This window comes from Clupea harengus, chromosome 20 (assembly GCF_900700415.2).
Source record: "Clupea harengus chromosome 20, Ch_v2.0.2, whole genome shotgun sequence".
Lineage (NCBI taxonomy): Eukaryota > Metazoa > Chordata > Actinopteri > Clupeiformes > Clupeidae > Clupea > Clupea harengus.
Genome location: NC_045171.1, coordinates 585818 through 611687, shown reverse-complemented (window position 1 = coordinate 611687; position 25870 = coordinate 585818). Strand labels below are relative to the sequence as shown.

Genomic DNA, 25870 nt, shown 5'->3' with positions numbered 1-25870 from the left:
TCCATCTCATCCCACCCAAACAGATCTGTAGGCCTACCAACCCTAACCCTACTCGAAATAATACTTTCTACAAAACCTCCAGAAAACTTTGTTTGTACAAAGCCAGAAAGTGTCAAAAGCTCAAATTGAATAGTTGTAATGTAGTTAAAGTCAAAATGTTAAGTGGTTCAGGATACATTAAACTATTGATTTTAGAATAACTAACATTTAACCCATTATATTACACCGCTAATCAATCCACCACAGTGTAGTTGAAGATATTCAATAAACATTCCAAAGTGAGACTAATTGTAGTAATTATACAATTAGACACAAGTGTTCAGTGTAACTATTATTCAAGAAGAGAATCTATGCATACAAATCCTCACATTTTGTTCAGGAATGTTTTGCGAAGACTATCATTTTATGAATCAGTCAATCAATTCATATTCCTTAACAGCGCACAACAAAATCTTGACTGTAATCCGAAACTGCACTACTGCCTGTAGGTAGGAGAGATATTTAACAGCGAACAAATAAAGTCCACACCGAAACCACAGTAATCTAAGGACAGATCATACATGTAAAAAACCCTTGATTGAAGCATATCTAGATAAGTAAAATAGCAGAGGAGAAATATTCCATTCTACTGTTATCATTTAATACTGTTCATCTCTACTCCTAAAAGTGGCACAACAATATTCAAAACTAGTGAAAAATACCAGTATGGTGGACCGAACTTTCACAAACGTTAAGTCTGGAAGAATGGTCCAAATGTCCAATCAGCATTGAGAAACAAGACATTGAGGAGGACAAGCAGAAGAGGTCCAACTACAGAAATCTGATAAAAAAACATGGTGCTTGTTGTCCTAATCATTCATTAGTCACAGACCAATTGATGTCAAGTTTAGTCGTTTCATCCCCAGTGGTGTGGCCCTGCTCACGGCTGCACGTGCCCTTATTGCTTTGTAGCAGCTGTCTGTTGACTTTACTTTGGAGGTCTGTGCCTCCTGCCACCTGGGTAAACGTACCGTACTCCTCACGCAGGTCATCAAGAGCGTGCGGCTCAAAGCCCTCCTGAGTAAACGTACCGTACTCCTCACGCAGGTCATCCAGGATGTGCGGCTCAAATCCCTCCTTCTCCGGAACCTCCTCAAAGTCTTCATCGCTGTCCTCTGCTCTCACCTGGTGTGGTGTGTGTGTGGTTGGAAGAGGGTTCGGAAACAGGAAGGTCAAATATTAGTACCAGAAACTAAACACCACAAACGTAAGCCCAATTGAAGAATTGATGATTACACGGTTCTTACAGCTTCATATGCAACCAGCAATCTTATCCCTTTGATTAATTGACTAGTTGGATGGTTTGGAAAATAATCTGTATCATCCATATACTGTATATATAAAGTTTAGGTTTACACTAAAAAATCCTGGTAAATGTAGTATATTTATATATATATACACTAAAGATTCATGGGAAATGTAGTATATTTATATATATATACACTAAAGATTCATAGTAAATGTAGTATATTTATATATATATATACACTAAAGATTCATGGTAAATGTAGTATTTCTATATATACACACAATAAAGATTCATGGTAAATGTAGTATATTTCTATATATACACACTAAAGATTCATAGTAAATGTAGTATATTTATATATATATACACTAAAGATTCATGGGAAATGTAGTATATTTATATATATATACACACACTAAAGATTCATGGGAAATGCAGTTTGTAGGGTTCCCTTTTTAATATATTTCGTACCATTTCTGTGTTTATCACACCTTATAATAAAACTAAAGGTCATCATTGCACAAGCTGTTTATTGTTACAAGATTCCCACAGAGCGTTCGTGACCAGATGAAACTCCAAGTCCTTTCTTCCTGTTTCATGACAGTGGACAGGGTGAGGTGAGGGGGATATACTTCTAGATATGAAATGGGTTTTGTTTCTCATTACAGCCAAGTGATGTGGTCCAGCTAGACCCCAGATCTAGGAAGAACCTTCTAGAACCTTCATATGTTCATTTGTGCAACAATATAAATAACTATAAACATCAGTTGGCAACTGCAAGCTGAAAACTCTATTGAAGGTTTAATAATAAATACACGCTATTCAGAATCTAACAATGTATTAGCAATAAGAGTGAGAATTTGATGCTGTGGCGCTTCAATTCAATTCAATTCAATTCAATTCAATTTTATTTAAATAGCGCCATAACAATACAATTGTCTCTAGGCGCTTTACAGAGCCCAGAGCCTGAACCCTCTTAGTGCAAGCTTCAGAGAGGTCGGTCCCAAGATGTTTAACCCTCAGTCTTAATCTGTGTGTGTGTGTGTGTGTGTATGGCCACCACCCTTCCCTCAATAAGTGTTTATGGAGGAATTAGTCTCAACAGCGGTGCTTTCTCAGCTTATTAACAATCAAAGGGGACCTCGGAGGCCTGGGGAATCTCCTGAGATTTATGGGGCCCAGAACAGCACACTCTGCAGGAACGCGCGGGTCCATCTGTGTGTGTGTGTGTGTGTGTGTGTGTGTGTGTGTGTGTGTGTGTGTGTGTGTGTGTGTGTGTGTGTGTGTGTGTGTGTGTGTGTGTGTGTGTGTGTGTGTGTGTGTGTGTCCATCTTATTATATTATTCACACTCCTAATAGAATTTCCAGTTGACCACATCCAATCTTTCCACTGCTTCCTTCCAAAGGTGATCTACTTACCCAATAGTTCACCTAATTGTGACTGCATAAAGCATCGCTGTAACCTAGACTACAAGTTCCTTTTTCAAATAGAAATACATATTCAGTGAGTTAAGTTTAACGAGAACTTGAACACGGAACATTCACACAAGGACAAATATTTAATAATGTGTTTCAGACTGTGAAGGCCACGACATATTTGTTTTGCAGTAGATGATTAGTAAAGCAAAAATGGTCAGTAAGTTGATACAAATAATAAGAGACAAATAATGGTAAGCCTAATAGATCTCAAGCTTCTGATCAATACCAAATGACATCCTGTATTTTAAAAATGAGCTTGCAGGTAATGTTGACATTTCAGAATCTTGTACATCTCTGCAGTATCACCACCTTTAAAAGAACGGATTTGAATGAACTCTGCAAATAAGCCTCTGTAATAAGCAAATGATTCTCTGATTTAATTCTTTTTACTTTATGTTATTAATTTTTTTTAAACTTGTTTTGTTATGGTTTGTTTATTTATTGTTGTATGTATTATGTAGCCTCAATCAGGGCATTGCTGCAAAAGAGCCCTGTGCTCAGTCAATTCTCCCTGAATAAACAATGATGATGATGAAGCCAAAATGTCTACGTCACGTGGATCTGTGGACTACGTCACGTCACGATGATCTGTGGGCTACGTCACGTCACGTGGATCTGTGGACTACGTCACGTCACGTGGATCTGTGGACTACGTCACGTCACGATGATCTGTGGACTACGTCACGTCACACGGATCAGTGGACAGTATCGCGGTGTGGTGGATGGCAGCTTGTTGAAATGTGGAAATATTACTCTCACCCTTTTCTCCACCTTTAGCGCACTCTCCAAACTCATCTCACTTCTACAGTAGCCATGACGACAGTGCACTCTCCACTAACATCATCTCACTCCTACAGTAGCCATGACAACATGACAGTGCACTCTCCACTAACATCATCTCACTCCTACAGTAACCATGACGACAGTGCACTCTCCGCTCACATCATCTCACTCCTACAGTAACCATGACGACAGTGCACTCTCCACTCACACCTCACTCCTACAGTAACCATGACGACAGTGCACTCTCCACTAACATCATCTCACTCCTACAGTAACCATGACAACATGACAGTGCACTCTCCGCTAACATCATCTCACTCCTACAGTAACCATGACAACATGACAGTGCACTCTCCACTAACATCATCTCACTCCTACAGTAGCCATGACAACATGACAGTGCACTCTCCACTAACATCATCTCACTTCTACAGTAGCCATGACAACATGACAGTGCACTCTCCACTAACATCATCTCACTCCTACAGTAACCATGACGACAGTGCACTCTCAGCTCACATCATCTCACTCCTACAGTAACCATGACGACAGTGCACTCTCCACTCACACCTCACTCCTACAGTAACCATGACGACAGTGCACTCTCCACTAACATCATCTCACTCCTACAGTAACCATGACAAGATGACAGTGCACTCTCCGCTAACATGATCTCACTCCTACAGTAACCATGACGACAGTGCACTCTCCGCTAACACCTCACTCCTCTCACTCCTTCAGTACAGACATGACAGTGCACTGAAGCGCTTTACCTTTACATCCACTGTAAAAAGCAACAGTAACGCATTTAATGATTTAATATGGAGTCAAATCTATCATGACATAGGATAGTAAAGTGTTACCATGACAATGAAGCTAATGAGTTGGTGTGTGAGTGCTTTGCCCTTATTAGCATTCTTAATTGCATTATTCTCAGTCTGTGGTCGCCTTGTACAACAGCTGCAGACTGTAAATAGACCGCTTGACTAGACATAGACTAAAAATACAGTTGGGAATTCAGTGCAGCCGCATAGTAGTTGCTGTAACACATACAGTACCAGTCAAAAGTTTGGACACACCTTCTCATTTTTTGAGAAGTTTTTTCTTTACTTTTATTATTTTCTACATGGTAGATGAAACTCTTTTTGTTTAGTACATCATTCCATATGTGTTCTTTCGTAGTTTAAATGTCTTCAGTATAAATCTACAATGTAGAAAATAATAAAAGTAAAGAAAACACTTTAAAGGTGTGTCCAAACATTTGACTGGTACTGTACATGACTAAGTGGACACTACATTGCTGAAGTGAAGCACACACTCTCAATTCCAATTCTAATTCCCAGTATAATAATAAATAATAACTCAAGTAGCCTTGCATTCGTTTAAGGAGTCAAAATGGAGGATATCAGAAAGCCAGAGCATCTAACGTCCAGAGATGAGGTGGTGCATTAGTTCCAGCTTCCAAAGAGGGGAGCTTTGTAGGAGATCAATGGGTTAAGATTAGGGTTAGGGGTTCAATGGGTTAGGTGTTCAATGGGATAGGATTAGGATTAGGTGTTCAATGGGTTAGGTGTTCAATGGATTAGGTGTCCAATGGATTAGGATTAGGTGTTCAATGGGTTAAGATTAGGGTTAGGATTAGGATTAGGTGTTCAATGGATTAGGTGTTCAATGGGTTAGGTGTTCAATGGGTTAGGTGTTCAATGGGTTAGTGATCAATGGGTTAGGATTAGGGTTAGGATTAGGTGTTCAATGGATTAGGTGTTCAATGGGTTAGGATTAGGTGTTCAATGGGTTAGGGTTCGGTGTTCAATGGGTTAGGATTAGGTGTTCAATGGGTTAGGTGTTCAATGGATTAGGTGTTCAATGGGTTAGGTGTTCAATGGGTTAGGATTAGGTGTTCAATGGGTTAGGTGTTCAATGGGTTCGGTGTTCAATGGGTTAGGTGTTCAATGGGTTCGGTGATCAATGGGTTAGGTGTTCAATGGGTTAGGATTAGTGTACTTTGGACAGGTGACTGACAAATTCATCGCTGTGATACAATGCAAAACAAAAACTTGGATACTCAACAAATCTTGAGATCTACTAGTATCTCCTCCAAACAAACAAACCTTCTAGTTAACTATGAAGTCATTTCCCACTCAAATATATCTGCAAAAGGGGGATCATTCCATATCAGGTGAATTTGATCATTTTTGGAATGAAACTATTTGCGATCCAGTGGTATATAAAACAATGCACCTCCCAAGCTCTCTCTCTTCCCTAGTGCTGCCGTCTCTGCCTACCTTCAATTCCCATTCATCAATCATCCTCTCTGTGTGTGTGTGTGTGTGTGTGTGTGTGTGTGTGTGTGTGTGTGAGTTTAGTGATCACTCCGGCACTAATCAAAAGAGAAGACTGGCGCTGACATTGACCTGTGGCACCTCTTAATTATGCTCCGCAGGAAATGACAGAGGCACTTAGCTTCTGAAGGGTAAACGGCCGCCATCAATCTACGTGTAATACCAACGAGTTCCTAGAAAGGCAAATTATTATTATTATTTTTCTCCTCCCGTCTGTGACAGCACAGAAATCTCGGGGGCGAGAATTTATGGAAGACAAAACGCAACCCAAGGCTTCCTTCTCTCTCTTTCCCGCTCTCTCCGCACACACACACGCACACGCACACGCACGAACACACACACACACACACACACACACACACACACACACACAGACACACGCTTCCTCTGCGCTCCATCTGGTGCGCGGGATAGCACTCAGCTTCCAGGGAGAGCACGGCGGATCCCATCAGCGCTAAACAGAATTTATGCCTTTTAATTTTCTCAGAGAGTGCTTAACTCTTCTCGGGTGCTACAATGCATAACCAACTGCCATTTTTTAAATATGGGGGTCATTTTCATAAAGCATTACAGGCCGGTGCCCTTTGCTTTCCTAGGGCATACAGTGAGCTGAGCTGAGCTGAGCTGTTTTTGCATTATTTTAAAAACATCATTATTTTTATATTCATTCACCTTAATTGCTAATGTAATTAAACTTCTATCAGGCGCTAAAGGGGGCAGCCGAAGCTGGCACTGGTCCTAAGTGTATTTATTTTTTCTGGACTTAGATCCTTCCCCACAGTGCATCCAATAACTGGAGATTATAGGACAGTCAATAGAATGTCGTGAAAAGACTGTAGTCTTTGTATCATCGTTACATAATGATCATTTCCCGGTGGGAAATTTCAGAACAAAATGACGACATTTCAGTGCACAAGATGTTCCTTCAGGTAAATTAATCATGATGCCTGCAGTATCATAATATGGATCTCCCAATGCCATTCCGGTTTGGCCAATCAGACTAATATGAACCGGCGTATTAGACCCTCCTCTGCACATGCTGCTGCTTTGAACTGTAAATGTACAGCAATTATGCTTAAACTCCACTTGCATTTATGCCACGAGCTAAAACTCCACGTCCATTTATGCCACACGCTTAAACTCCACTGCCAATTATGCCACGCGCTAGAACTCCACTGCCAATTATGCCACACGCTAGAACTCCACTGCCAATTATGCCACGGCTAAAACTGCACTTCCATCTATGCCACGCGCTAAAACTGCACTTCCATCTATGCCACACGCTAAAACTGCACTTCCATCTATGCCACACGCTAAAACTGCACTTCCATCTATGCCACACGCTAAAACTCCACTTCCATCTATGCCACACGCTAAAACTCCACTTCCATCTATGCCACACGCTAAAACTCCACTTCCATCTATGCCACACGCTAAAACTCCACTTCCATCCCCTGATGAGCTCCCGTTCTTCCCAATCACTATGACAAACTCCTTCATACTTTGGAAGAATGCTATGAAAACAAAACATCTTAGCGCCGACCACAACTTTAACTATCATTTCCATCTGCACAGCAGTTTTTCTTGCCGTCTAGAGAAGTAATTGCTGGAGAGGAGATTGCTATTTTGTTTGTGCAAGTTGTCGTCCTTAGTTCTTAGTTCTGTGCAGTTTTTCCTCTCTTGATAGATGAAAATAAAAACTATTACCACCCAAGCTCACAATTCCTGGGAGGCAAACACTATTTTACTTTTAATTCACTTTAATTCTGTTGTGATAAAATCAGATCTGCCCCCAGCCGCTGGCAGGACTGTTACTCTTGTGCTCGAGCACCAGACACACACACACACACACGCAGCAGTCGGAGGATTAGTCACTATATGGAGGCGTTCTGCTGCCGCGGGCTTTTCTAAAGTGCGGGATGTGTGCCGTATTTAACTCTTTAGTGTGGGATGTGTGCCGTATTTAACTCTTTTCTAAAGTGTGGGATGTGTGCCGTATTTAACTCTTTTCTAAAGTGTGGGATGTGTGTGTGTGTGTGTGTGTGTGTGTGTGTGTGTGTGTGCCGTATTTAACATGTTTCTAAAGTGTGTGATGTGTGCCGTATTTAACTAAAGTGTGGGATGTGCGCCGTATTCAACTAAAGTGTGGGATGTGTGTGTGTGTGTGTGTGTGCCGTATTCAACTCTAAAGTGTGGGATGTGTTCCGTATTCAACGCGTTTCTAAAGTGTGGGATGTGTGTGTGTGCCGTATTTAACACTTTTCTAAAGTGTGGGATGTGTGCCGTATTCAACTATTTTCTAAAGTGTGGGATGTGTGTTCCGTATTCAACTCTTTTCTAAAGTGTGGGATGTGTGCCGTATTTAACTAAAGTGTGGGATGTGCGCCGTATTTAACTAAAGTGTGGGATGTGTGTGTGTGTGTGTGTGCCGTATTTAACTAAAGTGTGGGATGTGTGTGTGTGTGCGCCGTATTTAACTAAAGTGTGGGATGTGTGTCGTATTTAACTCTTTAGTGTGGGATGTGTGCCGTATTTAACTCTTTAGTGTGGGATGTGTGTGTGTGTGTGTGTGTGTGTGTGCCGTATTTAAATAAAGTGTGGGATGTGTGCCCTATTCAACTCTTTTCTAAAGTGTGGGATGTGTGCCGTATTGAACTCTAAAGTGTGGGATGTGTGAGTGTGTGTGTGTGTGTGTGTGTGCGCCGTATTTAGTATTTAACTAAAGTATGGGATGTGCTCCGTATTCAACTCTTTTCTAAAGTGTGGGATGTGTGCCGTATTTAACTAAAGTGTTGGATGTGTGCCGTGTTTCAACTCTTTTCTAAAGTGTGAGATGTGCGCCGTATTTAACTAAAGTGTGGGATGTGTGTGTGTGTGTGTGGGATGTGTTCCGTATTTAACTCTAAAGTGTGGGATGTGCGTCGTATTTAACTAAAGTGTGGGATGTGTTCCGTATTTAACTAAAGTGTGGGATGTGCGCCTTATTTAACTCTTTTCTAAAGTGTGGGATGTGTGCCGTATTTAACTAAAGTGTGGGATGTGCGCCTTATTTAACTAAAGTGTGGGATGTGTTCTGTATTTAACTAAAGTGTGGGATGTGTGCCGTATTTAACTCTTTGCATTTAAACTGCCCCACCCCACCTGGTACAGAAAAAAAGGCTCTTTCAAGTTCTGTGCGATAAAATAAAAAATAAAAATAAATTGTCCATTACACAGAGGCATCGCTGTGAATTGAAAATGGCCTACTGCATCTCTTCCATAGCTGGAGTTCCATCATGGCCCCTGAGTGGAATGTGCTTTACGAGAGATGAGTGCCTTTTCTGTGTGCACAGACTGCTAGAACTTATTTCAAAGCTGCTGTTAAAAAAAAAAAACGAAATGTTTAAACAAGAAAAATAATGACAATGATTCCCCATCCAGCTCCTGCAAGTAGACTGCTTTGTGGAAAGCCAGTGAGGTACAGAGAGACAGGAAGGAGTATTGAGCCGTCTCTTGAACACAGACAAATGCTCTGTGATCTCTCTATTGATCTGCAAGCTGTTAATGTCAGCCATCTGCCCTTCTGTTTGTGGTCCGTCTATGAAAGGTGTGCATCATGACCAGGAAGTGCATAATGACCAGGAAGTGCATCATGACCAGGAAGTGCATAATGACCAGGAAGTGCATCATGACCAGGAAGTGCATCATGACCAGGAAGTGCATAATGACCAGGAAGTGCATAATGACCAGGAAGTGCATCATGACCAGGAAGTGCATCATGACCAGGAAGTGCATAATGACCAGGAAGTGCATAATGACCAGGAAGTGCATAATGACCAGGAAGTGCATAATGACCAGGAAGTGCATAATGACCAGGTACTCAAACACCCACAATGCACTATTGGCATCCTAGCTCCCAAATATATGATCAAGATCTAAATCAACCACACACACACACACACACACACACACACACACACCCTCTATACAGCTACATTAATATCTGATCAAGATCTAAATCAACCACACACACACACACCCTCTTCACAGCTACATTAATATATGATCAAGATCTAATCAACCACACACACACACACACACACACACACACACACACACACACCCTCTACACAGCTACATTAATATTCTACACAGCTACATTAATATATGATCAAGATCTAAATCAACCACACACACACACACACACACACACACCCTCTTCACAGCTACATTAATATATGATCAAGATCTAAATCAACCACACACACACACACCACACACACACACACACACACACACACACACACACACACACACACACACCCTCTTCACAGCTACATTACAGCAGACGGGGGGACATGTGTTGACCGGTGCTATGGGCCTAAGAGAATAATGTCTAGTTTTCTCTCTAAGTCAAGAAGGCCACCTAGAACAACTGAATTATTGACTACATTTGTCTTTCCTCCAAAGTTCAATGGTTATGAATTTAACAACCCATTCAATCTTCTAAAGTTAAAGTAAAACGTCCAAAGATGTGCTGTCCGGGGGGGGGGGGGGGGGGGGGGGGGGGGGGGGGGGGGGGGGTGTGAGGTAGTGCTTCTGCTATTTATATGCTAATATGCTCCTGTCCTGCTGGATACTCTTCCACACACACACACACACACACACACACACCACACACATCATCCTGTCCCACTGGATGCTCTTCCAAATGATTGGGGTTCAGCCAATAACTCAGCCGCGTGAAGCAGGGGGAAAGCTACCCAGCCAAGACTATTTAGAGGTGGAGCGTGTGTGCGTGTGTGCGTGTGTGTGTGTGTGTGTGTGTGTGTGTGTGGAGAATACTATCTTGGCATGAAACGGTGGCTGAGACTTTCCAACAGTTTGACAAACTGACTGAAGGGGGGAGGGAGATATACTGTACATATAACTCCGTCTCCAAGACGTAAGAGCATGAATAAGGTTTTGGCTAAAAAAGGATCAACTGAAAAAAAAATATGTAATAAATGTTTTTTCCAAGACCGCTTCCCATTCAAGGAAATTCCATAACTTCATTTAGTTATTTAGCTCCATAACTACATTATTTCAAAAACAAACATAGAGAGAGTGTAACATCTGTATGGATTTACAAAAAATTTAAATTGTGGCAAAGTAGATTTATAATTTCCATCATTCTCTGAGTAAACCATCGGGGGGCACCCTAAATTTACATTTAGTCATTGAGCAGACGCTTTTGTCCAAAGCGACATACAAGGGAGAGAATAGTCAAGCTAAGAGCAATAAAAAGCATGGTGTAACAATAAATACTACTTTACATGAGAATTAGAAAACAACGACCTAGAAAAAAGGAAAAAGAAGTGCAGGAATTTAACTGCTGAAGCGCAAGTTAAGCGCTAGTCAGGTGCCAGTTAGGAAGGGAGGTGCTCTCTGAAGAGTTGGGTCTTCAAAAGCTTCTTAAAGGTAGAGAGGGACGTCCCTGCTCTGGTAGTACTAGGCAGTTCGTTCCACCAACGTGGATGTATAAGGCTACAGTCACACTAAAGGTCCTTTACAATTACAGTAATTCTGCGTTTAGCGTATTTCAGCATTCCCATCGGCCCATCGATATGCATGACTCAATGGCAGTATGAACAGCTCAAAAGGAGATCAATCCTATTGCCTTCACAAATAATTACCCCAAATTATATGTTGTATATATTGTGCTTTATTTCTTGTGGCAATTGTCCACATATTTAAATAAGTGTATTTAAGTGTATGTTTATGTATAAGTGTAAGTCTGACAATTATATTATACAATTATATGGTTTGGCATTGATTTCTTTTGCAGCATTGGGGCTTTTCATTTTTAACAAAAAAAAAGAAAAGAAAAGAGGAGTGACCTTCCTCCAAATTAAAATATTAAAAAATAAATATTAAAAAAGCTGGAAAAAGAGGAGTATCACACAGGACTGCAGTACTCATAAAATGTCCTCTACTGCACTCTACTGGGGGCCAGAGGTACTTCTTTTCTCTTCCCTTCAAAAGCGCAAGATTGGAAATATCAAGTGATTTGAAATATCAAAGATAAGACAAATAAAAAGGGAGAACGAAAAAGAAAAAATTGGGGACTTTTGAGCATTTTCTGTTTAAAAAGCAGGTCGCATAGAGCCTGCAGAGTAACATTAGGTTTTAAGGTTAACCTTACCTGGCCATGATGGAGGAAAACCGCCAGCCTAAAAGTATGGCAAATAGCTCGACATATGTAGCCTATCCTTAGATGACATTCACAGCAGTCATAACAACAGGCTCAAGCTTAGTCGTGCATGTCCTCCATTAGATCAGGCTAGTAAGTGGAGCTGGTCTCTACACTACATGGGGCCCTAAGATCAGGATCACTGGAGCTGGTCTCTACACTACATGGGGCCCTAAGATCAGGGGCCCTAAGATCAGGATCACTGGAGCTGGTCTCTACACTACAGGGGCCCTAAGATCAGGATCACTGGAGCTGGTCTCTACACTACATGGGGCCCTAAGATCAGGGGCCCTAAGATCAGGATCACTGGAGCTGGTCTCTACACTACAGGGGCCCTAAGATCAGGATCACTGGAGCTGGTCTCTACACTACACGGGCCCTAAGATCAGGATCACTGGAGCTGGTCTCTACACTACACGGGCCCTAAGATCAGGCTGCACACTGGAGCTATGGACTGGGCTCCTTATTCAGATGTGTTTTTGGCTACTTATTATTCTGGCAGCAGGACTTTTTTTATTTGAAAATGACCCTGTAAGTGGTGCCTAACTAAGAGAACTAACATAAGGTCTAATTGAACAATGTCCACTGCCTATCATAACAATGTCCACTGCCTAACATAACAATGTCCACTGCCTAACATAACAATGTCCACTGCCTAACATAACAATGTCCACTAACTATCATAACAATGTCCACTAACTATCATAACAATGTTCACTAACTATCATAACAATGTCCACTAACTATCATAACAATGTCCACTAACTATCATAACAATGTTCACTACCTAACATAACAATGTCCAATGCCTGGGATGTCTGGGTTAGGGTTAGGACAGGGACCAGATGCCTGGGATGTCTGGGTTTTCAACACCTGAAAAAGACCGCAGACAGCTACTGCATACATTGCAGCACGATGCACTTGTACTAAGAGCCTTTGGCTGGGCTGTTTCCCTACGGTTTGTAAACTTAAGAGTTCTATTCAAGTTCCATTTGCAAATGGCTGCTACTGGACACAGCCGGTGTTAAAGGGAGTTCTTCTCCTTCAAAACCAATATGAAGAGACGGCCAAACGGAGAAACATTGTAAGATTTTGTGCAATAAATACTTTCACAGCTCAACATGTAAATGATTCAACGGGCTTAATCACGGAGCCTTCCCTGTTGATTTAGTGTTCTAGTTAGCGCTTCCTAAGGTCCTGATGAAATAATCAATGGACAATCACACTTCACCAGCCACCAAAGCTGAACACCGTGTAAGTATTGAATAAAACTCCTACAGCTGGTTTTAACCATTTGATTTTCCCTACTTAAAATAAGCCACACGGATAAAGTCACTCTCTAACAGAAGTGATGACCATGAGAAAACCAAGTCAAATGATTAGATCCATTTAATGGAAAATGAAAAACCGCATGCAGCCACTTGTCTAAAGACTTCTTATGTCACTTCCTGCCACTTCTCTAAAGACTGCTTATGTCACTTCCTGCCACTTCTCTAAAGACTGCTTATGTCACTTCCTCCCACTCATCTAAAGACTTCTTATGTCACTTCCTGCCACTCCTCTAAAGACTTCTTATGTCACTTCCTCCCACTTCTCTAAAGACTTCTTATGTCACTTCCTCCCACTTCTCTAGACTTCTTATGTCACTTCCTCCCACTTCTCTAAAGACTTCTTATGTCACTTCCTCCCACTTCTCTAGACTTCTTATGTCACTTCCTCCCACTCCTCTAAAGACTTCTTATGTCACTTCCTGCCACTTCTCTAAAGACTTTCCTATGTCACTTCCTCCCACTCCTCTAAAGACTTCTTATGTCACTTCCTGCCACTTCTCTAAAGACTTCTTATGTCACTTCCTCCCACTCCTCTAAAGACTTCTTATGTCACTTCCTCCCACTTTCTAAAGACTTCTTATGTCACTTCCTCCCTGACATCTCATTGGTCCAGCTCTAAGGTATCATGCATCATGGTAATGCCTTTGTGTTTAATCGAAGACCCATTTCAGATGGAGAAACTTTAATAGTATCTAAGTCAGGGTTTTCTTGAATAATATTATTTTTATTTTTGCTTCACACATATTCATAAAACATAACATGTGTTAATATAACACATTAACACAATACATTGTCCTTAATAATCTTAATATCTTAACAGCTTTCCTTTATATCCATTTTAAACTTTGAGGTAAATGTGTTATGGTGTGTCATTACTGCCAAGACATTGCTATTCAAAAATGTTTAGACAGTAGACTAGTGCCACCCTGTGGCCACACTTGGAAGCACACTATTTCCGGTGAATCGCCTATATACTGCAGAGCTCAGAGTCCAGACAAAAATAATAAATGTACTGAACAGGCAAGATAAATAGGTTTGACGTGCTACCTTTAAGGGTACCCTAACCCTAACCCTTTAAGGGTACCCTAACACTAACCCTTTAAGGCAGTGAAAGATTATTATTCAGATCCAATGACTCACCACCCTCCGCTGCCGGTCCCTGTGGCTGATGTGAAGCGTCGTGTGCTTCTCCAGCGCCGCTTCCAGAGAGTTCTTCAGGTCCAAGGACCGCTTCAGAAGCGGCTCCTCTCCTCCAGCCCTCGTGAACACCTGTCATAGATCACACGATCACAGGTCAGAGGTCACAGATCAGCCCTGGTGAACACCTGTCATAGATCACAGGTCATAGATCACACCTGTCATAGATCACAACATTAGAGAATCAACCTCATTCAACTGTTTTAAAAGTAATCTCAAAACATGGTTGATAAATAACCAAAAATGTGATCACTAGTGGGTAAGCAGTAGAACTTGTATATTGGGATTGTATCTTATTTTTTTTAATTTTTTTTTTTTATTTATTGTCAATGTTATGTTTGATATACGTTAATGCCTTTTTTAGGTTGTGTAGCCTTTTTCACTCTGGCAGGCAGGGGGACTGCCAATGGAAACTAGCCTTTTGGCTATAATTGGATTGGATTGCATTTACATTTTAATGTTCATGAATGTACACTGGCCCTCTTGATCAAATAAACAAATTGATTGATTGATTGATTGATTGATTGATTGATTGATGCGCACACAAACTTCAATGTCAACACAACAGCATGACCCAACAAGCTCTAACCAAGCGTTTCGGACAAAGGCGAATGGAGATGTTCAGTATGAGAAAAAGAATGTGTTTTTGGATAACTGAGGCATGTAAATCTATTCTAGTAGACCCCAAAAATAAAATGATGAGCATTGGAAATGTAATATCTCCTGTTAGCAGCTGCCTGCGCAAGAGAACATTTACATTTAGTCATTTAGATCACGCCTCATAGATCATCATCACGCCTCATAGATCATCATCACGCCTCAGAGAGAGGGAGAGAGAGAGAGAGAGAGAGACAGAGAGGGAGATATAGAGAGAGAGAGAGAGAGAGAGAGAGAGGGAGAGAGAGAGAAGAAGAGAGGGAGAGAGAGAGAGAGAAGAGAGAGGGGGAGAGAGAGAGAGAGAAAGAGAGAGAGAGAGAGAGGAGAGAGAGAGAGAGAAGGAGAGAGAGAAGGAGAGAGAGAGAGAGAAGGAGAGAGAGGTCGTAGATTTGACACAGCACTCGTAGATTTGACACAGCACTCGTAGATTTGACACAGCACTCATACTAAGTCTCAATCACAGCCACAGGGGTGGCTTCAGAAGCAGTGTTGGATAGATTTCAGTGCAGAAAAAAACAAATCATTGTTTTCACCAATTCTTTTCCATAACTGATACAAAAATGCAGTTACAGAAAACAACTTAAAGAAAAAAACACTAAAGAAAGATGAGGGTGCTACACAACTCTTCTCTCTTCTCTCATCTCTCATCTTTCCTCTCTCCTCTCTACTCTACTCTACTCTACTCTACACTACACTACACTAACTGGGTTCAGCCAGATCTGCTCAGACTCATCATCCTATGTAGAAAGACACTCTCTTTGGGCCTCATAAACAAAGCTTTGCATAGAATTCATACTAAAACATATTGAACACGACAAGAAAACAAACGTAGCTGGCAATAATAACAAAAGAAAGCGGTAGGAGTGGCAGTGGCTATAGAAGCAGTGGGATCAGAACACCACCCAATCCCCCAAACACTCCTCAGTCTGTCTGGGGGTCGGCCAGGGGGGGTTAGCAGCGACGTCATTAACAGAGAAATATATTAAAAAAAACTGATCACATAAATTAAAAAAGTACCAAGTACCAAGAAGCCGCTCATTAGTGCACCCCGTCCGTCACCTTGTAGCTCTGCCTCAGGAGAGATTCATCAATGAATCAATGAATCAATGAATCAATGAATCAATTAGAGTTGATTCAGGCCACCGTGGCACAATATTAGTCAGTCACATTTCTCCAGAAAAGATCATTCGCACGTTGACAGAATAAGAATACTTCCTATTAAACAAAGTCAAATTCTACCTCGGGGCAATTCCTTTACGTTAGTGCAGTCAGCCGCTCCAAGTACATTAGGAACATTGTCTCCTGCTGCAAATTGCACTTTAAATGTTAAATTGGATAACCACCATCATATCACACCTTTATACCCCACTCTAAAGCCAGACCCAGCTCAGCACAGAGTTTGAAGTGGATATCTCTTGGAAAACTGAAACGGTTGATAAGCCAGTCATAATCATGGACCAAAAATTGTCTCTAAAAGTCTCTAAATACCTGTTCCCCTTTTAATTGGGCAGGCAGTGGTACAGGAGGTAGAGAAGTCGTTTAGTAATCAGAAGGTTGTTAGTTCAATTCCCTGTCGAAGCGTCCTTGAGCAAGACACTGAACCCCTAATTGCTCCTGATGTGCAGTGTGTCATCAGTGTAAATGTAAAAATGTGTATACATCCTTGTAAGTGGCTTTGGATAAAAGCGTCTGCTAAATGACTAAATGTAAATGTAATTCCGCCACTGGCAATAGCCTCTAATAAGAGTAAAGCTGCCATTGTTGTTAAGCTATGTACAGCATTAGCATAGCATTTGCGCACACGTAAATGTTATTGTTATTTATCTGCATACACCTTGATTTGTTATTTTATCCAATAAGGCCCATGTGTCAATAATAGAGTAATAGTTTACACTTGTGGGCCTGCAGACTTGTAAACAAACTCAAAGTAGTAATAGTTTACACTTGTGGGCCTGGGCCTCATTCGTCGTAAGTGCTTAAGTTTAAGTCGATCAATTGTCCCATTAGCCAGTTTAAATTACCGAGATGATTGAGGACAGGATATATCGGTTCGTCGACGGCTAATCCGCGGTCTAACCATGTCGTTAATTTGAACCAGACTAAACTTATCAGGGCAAGTACGCGTGCCCGTCCTACTTCAAAAGGGGGGCGACAGTGGTACAGGAGGTAGAGAAGTTGTTTAGTAATCAGAAGGAATCAGAAGGTTGCTAGTTCGATTCCCTGTCGAAGCGTCCTTGAGCAAAGACACTGAACCCTTAATTGCTTCTGATGTGCAGTGTGCCATCAGTGTAAATGTAAAATGTGTATACATCCTTGTAAGTCGCTTTGGATAAAAGCGTCTGCTAAATGACTAAATGTAAAAAGGGGGCAGGGTCGATCACCAAAACCATGATTTTTTTTTTTAACGGTACACATTCACGTTCATCTCGCTCTTGATACATCTGACAGTGAACGAGCAAGATGGCTTACACAACCTTTTTGTTTTTACACAACATTTGCACATGAGGCCCCTGGAGTTCTGCAAGGACTCAGGCGAAAAAAAAAGGCAACATGTGCCAAGACAGACTGCAGAGAGCTACCTGAAGCTACCAGGACTGTACGTTGGGCAGGTGTTTGGTGGTGATAAGTTTGTTTGTTGTTAGTTTGTTTGTTGTTTGATAAGTTACCTGAATCCACGACTGCACGCTGGGCAGGTGTTTAGTGGTGATGAGTCGGTGCAAGTCCCTCACAGTGTTCAGAAGTGCCTCATTGTCCTCCGACTCCTGAAGATTGACATCTGTGCGCAGACAGAGAAGGAGAGCAAAGACACCAAGTTAAATTTCCCTCGGGATTAATAAAGTATCCATCTATCTATCTATCTATCTAAGTTATGTCTACACAACTAGGGATGCACCGATACCACTTTTTTACAAACCGATACGAGTACGAGTATTTTTATTTGTGTACTTGCCGATACCGAGTACCGATACCGATACTTCTTAGATTTGGTCTCCATGAAAGTGCAATTAATTTGGAGGCAGATTTTATTTTATCCTCTGCAGATTATGTCAAGCCTATTGTACAAAATTAACAGAAGGCTATCCCAAGCCAAAAATAAACAGAGCTTTCTGGTTTTAACACACAAAAAAAGCCTTCAAACAGACAATATCATCACATTAGACAAAATGCAAATATAACCAGATAAAGGCAATTCAATTTGCTGCATAGTTAACAACACAGTCTGCTTAACAAAAAGTGAACAGAACTATTACTGGATTAGCACAAGAGCACATTTCAGTTACAAAAGGATCAGAAGAATCTCCTGCTCAAGTACACAAACAATCACTTAACCCAGGGGTTCTCAAACTTTTGCAAGCTGGGCCCCCCCAAAGCTGGTTAGGGGTAGTTGGGGCCCCCCCATCCACCCGCGGCCCGCCGCCACCGCCCTCAACTACACCACCATATATAGATAGATAGATAGATAGTGTATTGTTATTGATAGGCCTGACATGTCAAGGTTAGGCTATTGTTATTGTTAGGCCCATACAGACAATTATTATAACTATTTATTTTTATTATTGTTATTATTATTATTATCAGTAATAGTAGGTATTATTATAATTAATGATTATCGACCAATTATTATTATTGTATTATTATTATTATCATAATAATCATAATATTATTATTATCATAATAATAATAAGTGGTATTATTGCTATCATAATAATAATATGATAATAATAATAATAATAAGTGGTATTATTGCTATCATTAGGATACTGTTATTATTATGGGCCTCTTGTGATCTTTACAAAAAAAAGAATGACGAAAGAGGGGAGATGCTTAAGTCTACTGTCACTCTTCAGCTGCTCTTTCATGTCTAGTGACAGCTCATCTGCTGAGCAGAGAAATGGATCCCGAACTCAGGCGAATGAACGGTAGTCCTCTTTGAAATAGGACCCAAACTGATTTCTGATATTCGGCGTGATACAGTGTAATTTGACATAGGAGCTAAACTCAGCACAATACCTATCATTATTCTAAACGTGTTGCGTGGCCGGCAAAATCAGTGTTTCGGCAATTGTATGGGGTTTGCCAAGCTTAGCAATTCTATGAGCAACTACATAAGATGCTCCAGACACTGCTTGGAGATAGTGCTATGCTTGGACATGGTGGTTCGTTGTTGCTGGAGGCCATCACGTTTATGTTTAAAGAAGTCCACAGGCTTCTCTTTCTGACTTTTACGAATCAGAAACTTGTCCATGTTGTGTTTGTTTGCTGATACAGCGTATGAAGTTAATAAAGTTCTAATTTCAACGTCGTGTTCTTGTATGTGTGGTTGTGAACGACTTGCACACGAACAATGGATAAGGCTGTGCTAGGCAATGATTCCTAACCAAACGAACTGTACACAATGTAGACAGGGACAGCACAAAATAGTATTCAAGTGCTGGTGTTTTATTTGTTGCGGTGGATGATCAAAAAATGTAAAGGTAGGCTAGGTGTTAAGGAGAAAAGGGCTAGCTGTAGTTGGAAAAGGTAGCTAGCTAGGCTAGCTCTCGGGGCTACGAGCTTTTCTAAAAGATTGTGGAGCAAATTACTCCTTAGAATAGGCTACGAATAGACCTACTGCAAGTGCAGTAAGGTATTACTAAGGAAGGAGTGAGTCTTTAAAAATACTGTTTATAAAGCAATGAATATCTGAATGATAGAGGAAACAAGAGAAATTGCACAAACTCTGCAAAGTGTCGTCTCAGGGTGAGCGCTTACCTCCATGCCTGCGTTTTGTTTTTATACTCGGAAGCGGAGGTGCTACTCGCGTTGAAATGATAATACTCCGTTTTGATTGGTGGATCAGGAGCAAAACAGTATTTTATTTGTTTGGGTCAGTCCAGCCCCTTGCATTTCGCTACTGAGGGAGCTTTCACTAACCAGTGACAGGTCGGCGGTTTTTTTTTCTTTCTCCGTCTGTGACATCGCGCCCCCCCTGGAGAGTGTTCGCGCCCCCCTGGCCCCCCACTTTGAGAACCACTGACTTAACCTATGTGGCACAGTCTTTCTCTCTACCTCTCTCTCTCTCTCTCTGTGTGCGTGCGCGTTTTTTTCTTTTGCAAGATGTCAGTTAAGATTGGTTACTTCGGTCTTGCAACACTAACATCAGTGAACTCTGTGTACTTAGCACTATGGTGTGTCTTCAGAAGTTTAATCAAATTGCTTGTGTTAAACAAAGTACTTTCCTTTCCGCCCCTCGACACCGTAGCAGTGCAGATCTTATACTGTGCCTTACTCCTGTTGTCGTCATTTACCTTAAAATGAGCCCAAATCGCCGTTAAGGCAGCATAACGGAATTGCTAATCGCTAACGAGATGCTAGCAGCTAAATTTAGCGAAACCTGTATACTGAAATACTTTGACACTATGACAAACTTTCCTAACACAGTCAAACATCAAGCAAATGCAACACAAGACGGCAAATAAGCTACTTACTAGTCTGGCAGAGAGTGGTAGGACAGGTAGGACAATAAATCACATTTTGTGTCAGCATAGCCCAGCCAGTTTGATGCAGTGAAATACTGATGAGTGGTATCGGTGCTTGGTATCGGCAATCGACAAAAACGAGTACGAGTACGAGTATTTTAACGAAGTATCGGCACCGATACCGATACTGGTATGGGTGCATCCCTATACACAACCAATCTGAGCCAAATAGACCACTACCAGACTAAGGGCTTGTGTGTCTACATTATATAACAAATGTATTAAATGTGTTAAATTCACAACTAATAGGACATGCCCTTCTGTCAACGTTGGGAACCCCTGCCCGATCCCTCAAATCAACATACCGGTGGATATATTGAGTTCCAAACTGTACTTGTGAGACATGATGCCGGAGTTGCGCAGGAAACAGTTCTCATTTGGATGCTCTTCACTTTCGCTCTCAGAATCATTGGACTCTTTGTTTTCCACCATTTCAGACTCCTTCTGAAGGTCCTGACTGCAACATGGCTGTCCATCTTCACTGCCGCTTGAGCTGGACCCGCCTCCAGGCTCTAAGGATGTCGATGCTCCAGGCTCTAAGGATGTCGATGCTCCAGGCTCTAAGGATGTCGATGCTCCAGACTCTAAGGATGTCGATGCTCCAGGCTCTAAGGATGTCGATGCTCCAGGCTCTAAGGAAGCTCCAGTAGACCTGGCTCCAGGCTCCAGGTTGCACATATTGAAGTTGAGTGGGTCCGGTAGAAGGAGGTTCATACAGTTGTGGATCTCAGTCAAGCTCTCCTCAATGTCTACACAGGTTTCTGTATCGGAAATATACGATAGCAATTGTACTTATGTACTTCACACACTGTTTTCATGACATCCAATCATCTCATAATTACCCACGAGGCAGAATTCCTGTCAATAATGCTTCTAATGCATAATAATGCATTCTTTTGCTTGAAAGGTGCTATATAAATAAAGTTTTATTATTATTATTATAATAATGCACATCCAAAAGAGCAACACAGAGCATAGCAATACAGACACCATGCAAATAGATACAAGAGCTATCTAATAACTTCGGGTTGAGGGAACTTAATTCAGAAAGAACGTAAGAGTTCAAAGTTTTAAGAGGTGAACATGCAGCAAAAAGAAGAAATATGTCAGAAAAATGCATGAAAGACATTGAAAGTGTCCCTCTCTACCTTCAAGAAGCTTTTGAAGACCCAACTCTTCAGAGAGCTCCTCCCTTCCTAACTGGCACCTGACTAGCGCTTAACTTGCACTTCAGCAGTTACATTCCTGCACTTCTTTTTCCTTTTTTCTAGGTCGTTGTTTTCTAATTCTCATGTAAAGTAGTATTTATTGTTACGCCATGCTTTTTATTGCTCTTAGCTTGACTGTTCTCTCCCTTGTACGTCGCTTTGGACAAAAGCGCCTGCTAAATGACTAAATGTAAATGTAATGTAATGAAAGATGCATGAAAGACATTGAAAGACGTTGAAAGACGTTGAAAGACGTTGGAAGCCATTGAAAGGAGGAGGTACCTTCCATCTCTGCCTTGGCCTTCTCAATCTTCTCTTTGTAGAGCGTCTGCAGTCTTCTGTGTCTCTCCTCCTGTCTCTTTCTCTCTGCAAGAGTACGAGCCTCGACATCCTGAAAATCCACCTGAAATGGAGGACAGAGGACATTACCAGGGACCGTTACCATCAAATGTGACTAAATTATACTTATATAAACTTGCAAATTAAGACTTTTCCACTGATGTGCAAAGAAAGACTCCTTCTGTGTATTTTCATTATTTTTATTTATTTTTCTCAAACTGCAACAACACACAGGCCCTGTTGGCTGAACCCACACTGGGGCAGGGTTGACACGGCATATGAAACTCGTGCATTAAGTTGGTAAGAAGTGCAGTGACAGAAATACACCAGCAAGGTTAAACCTTTCTATCAGACTTGCATCAGGTCTTAAGTACCTGATCATTTGTCTTGTGACATTAGTGTCTGTTGTGTGCTGTGCGAATCATTGTTTTGTAATGTCTAATGGGATTTTGAATGTGTAATGTCTAATCTATATGTATATCTATATGTCTTGTCTTATCTGTTGTTGTGCGTGTGCACTTTATATGTTTCACCGTGGGAGAGTGGGAAAGGTTTTTTCGATTCCTTTGTATGTCTTAACATGCAAAGTAATTGACAATAAAGCTACTTTGACTTTTGACTTGACTAATGTGATTCTGAATGTGTAATGTGATTGTGAATGTGTAATGTGATTCTGAATGTGTAATGTGTAATGTGATTTTGAGTCTAATGTGATTCTGAATGTGATTCTGAATGTGTAATGTGATTTTGAGTCTAATGTGATTCTGAATGTGTAATGTGTAATGTGATTTTGAGTCTAATGTGATTCTGAATGTGTAATGTGATTTTGAGTCTAATGTGATTCTGAATGTGTAATGTGATTGTGAATGTGTAATCTGATTTTGAATGTGTAATGTGATTGTGAATGTGTAATGTGATTATGAGTCTAATGTGATTCTGAATGTGTAATGTGATTGTGAATGTGTAATGTGATTTAAATGTGTAATGTGATTCTGAATGTGATTTTGAATGGGGTAATGTGTAATGTGAATGTGATTGTGAATGTGATTGTGAATGTGTAATGTGTGATGTGAATGTCTATTGTGATTTTGAATGTGTAATGTGTCTGCGGTTACTGACATGAATTGAGCTGTACCGAAAGCAAATTTCACAGACCTGTCATGTGTTCACTAAAAATGATTCTGAAAAAAATGATTCTGATTCTTTTCAAAACTATTGAATCACCAAAATTCAAGTCCAAATTGAAAACAAAAAATAAAACAATCATTAAAAAGGAAACATATCCATTTAAGAATGTATTTAAATCAACAAAAGAATCCAATGTGGCAATATACTGAAGTCCCAACTCTTCAGAGAGCTCCTCCCTTCCTAACTGGCACCTGACTAGCGCTTAACTTGCACTTCAGCAGTTACATTCCTGCACTTCTTTTTCCTTTCTAGGTCGTTTTTTTCTTCTAATTCTCATGTAAAGTAGTATTTATTGTTACACCCTGTTTTGTATTGCTCTTAGCTGGACTGTTCTCTCCCTTGTACGTCGCTTTGGACAAAAGCATCTGCTAAATGACTAAATGTAAATACACTAACCTTCTTCACTTGTTTGAGAAAGTGGTATCCGAGAGCGAGCTTCTTGTAGGCCTCCCCGTAGGTGGCGTGCCACGACTGCACGGTGTGGATCGCCAGCCTCTTCAGCTTCTGTGCCACCTCCTTGGGCGGGGGCAGCGGCTGATCCGTGTCCGTCTCAACAGTGAGGTCAAGAAACTCTTGCATGTTGTCCACTAGAAGCACACGGAAGTGATGCGAGCGGCTGAACAACTCGGCAACCACGTGAAAAGCCGAAAGCCTGATCTCTGCGTGTTCCTGGTCCAGCTGGGTCATGATCAAATGGTACAGGTGCTCAATGTAGTGGTTGGAAATCCTGTAGGGGCGGGCGACAGTGGTACAGGAGGTAGAGAAGTCGTTTAGTACTCAGAAGGTTGCTAGTTCGATTCCCTGTCGAAGCGTCCTTGAGCAAGACATTGAACCCCTAATTGCTCCTGATGTGCAGTGTGCCATCAGTGTAATGTAAAATGTGTATACATCCTTGTAAGTCGCTTTGGATAAAAGCGTCTGCTAAATGACTAAATGTAATAATGGTTCAAAAGAGAGAGAACATGTTTGGACAGCTCATACGAATTCCATGTACGCATCCATTTGAATCAATGTAGAGCATGCAGAAAGCACATATACAAAACCTAAACCTAAATCTTCAAAGTACCCTCACAAATGTCCTCTGCATCAGCTTAGAAACATTATTTAGGCGTGCAACAAATAAGTCAACTAAAATCAAATCACCAAATGAGTTGTCAACGAGTTGCCACGAGTTGAGTTGGTGACGTCATTCATTGCGTGTTTTTCAAGCGGACTCAGAATGCTCAGACATGTAACTTACTGCTGGAGTGAACAATAGCAATGGCACACCTCCACGGCCAAAGACCTCAAAGAAGGAAGCATTTCACTCCTAACTCTGCCAAGAATGTTGTGAACTGCAACATTTGCAAAGGTGTGGCTCGTTGGATCTCTGGATGATGTATACTCGTCTTGTGCTCCTCACTGAATTAGCCCTCAGTTAGTTTTCATCGTTATCGTCATCTCATCGTTAGTTCTCATGGTTATCGTCATCTCATCGTTAGTTAGCATATGCCTGAAACAACCTCAAGCTAAATGAAAAAGCTGACGGATAAATAAGAGCCATTGAGTAATTGTGCAATTCATAGTCGATTATTCATTTGAATAATTAGTAGATTGGTAGAATCTTACCTGCATATCTATTCATTTCAATAATTAGTAGATTGGTAGAATCTTACCTGCATATCTTCTTCACTTCCTTCATCTTCGCTGGATTCAGAGTCGGTTCCCCAGAGGTGGTCAGCTCTTCCACGAGCTCCGAGAGTTTATCCCGCTTTTCAGTATCCATCTGGTGGAGACATGAAACATCAGAATCAGAATCAGAATCAGAATCAGAATCAGAATGGGATTTATTGTCAAGTAGGTTTACACCTACTTGGAATTTTTTCTGGTGTGAAGGTGCATACAGTAAACATAAAAACATAGAAACACAATAAGTACTACACATAACATAAAAACACAAATAAGTATTACACATAAGAAAAGTACTACACATAAGAACCAAAAAACACAATATATACGATACAAATATATAAGCAATGAATGTATAAAAAGTAAAGTAAACATGGGGTTCTAAAGGCGGTTCCTCATTCCATCCAGCGATATACATTTTCAGTCATATTTTAACTGACAGTTGCAACGGTGAGCAAGAAATGAACCAAGAAATCGAACAGTATCTGCTCTGCGATGATGCCAATCTGACACTGTAAACAAGAGCAGGCTGATGATGCCAATCTGATACTATGAACAAGAGCAAGAGCAAGAGCAGGCTATTTGGCAGACTACACATGGCACGGTGGCTCAGTTGCTTGCACTGCTGCCTCACAGCAAGAAGGTCATGGGTTCGATTCC

At 41.0% G+C, this 25870-nt stretch overlaps 1 protein-coding gene across 5 annotated transcripts in view; it reads right to left on the bottom strand.

Moving 5' to 3' along the window:
• Nucleotides 1-25870, bottom strand: part of uvssa (UV-stimulated scaffold protein A) — a 46176-nt gene that overhangs the window by 16061 nt on the left and 4245 nt on the right. For all 5 annotated transcript variants that reach the window (XM_031587496.1, XM_031587497.1, XM_031587498.1 and 2 more), the window contains 7 exons: nucleotides 25198-25307; nucleotides 23939-24269; nucleotides 22298-22418; nucleotides 21113-21568; nucleotides 17955-18064; nucleotides 14575-14703; nucleotides 1071-1164 (listed from right to left, as the gene is read on the bottom strand). In XM_031587496.1, coding sequence (XP_031443356.1) covers nucleotides 1071-1164; nucleotides 14575-14703; nucleotides 17955-18064; nucleotides 21113-21568; nucleotides 22298-22418; nucleotides 23939-24269; nucleotides 25198-25307 — 1351 coding nt within the window. The remainder of the gene's footprint in view (nucleotides 1-1070; nucleotides 1165-14574; nucleotides 14704-17954; nucleotides 18065-21112; nucleotides 21569-22297; nucleotides 22419-23938; nucleotides 24270-25197; nucleotides 25308-25870) is intronic.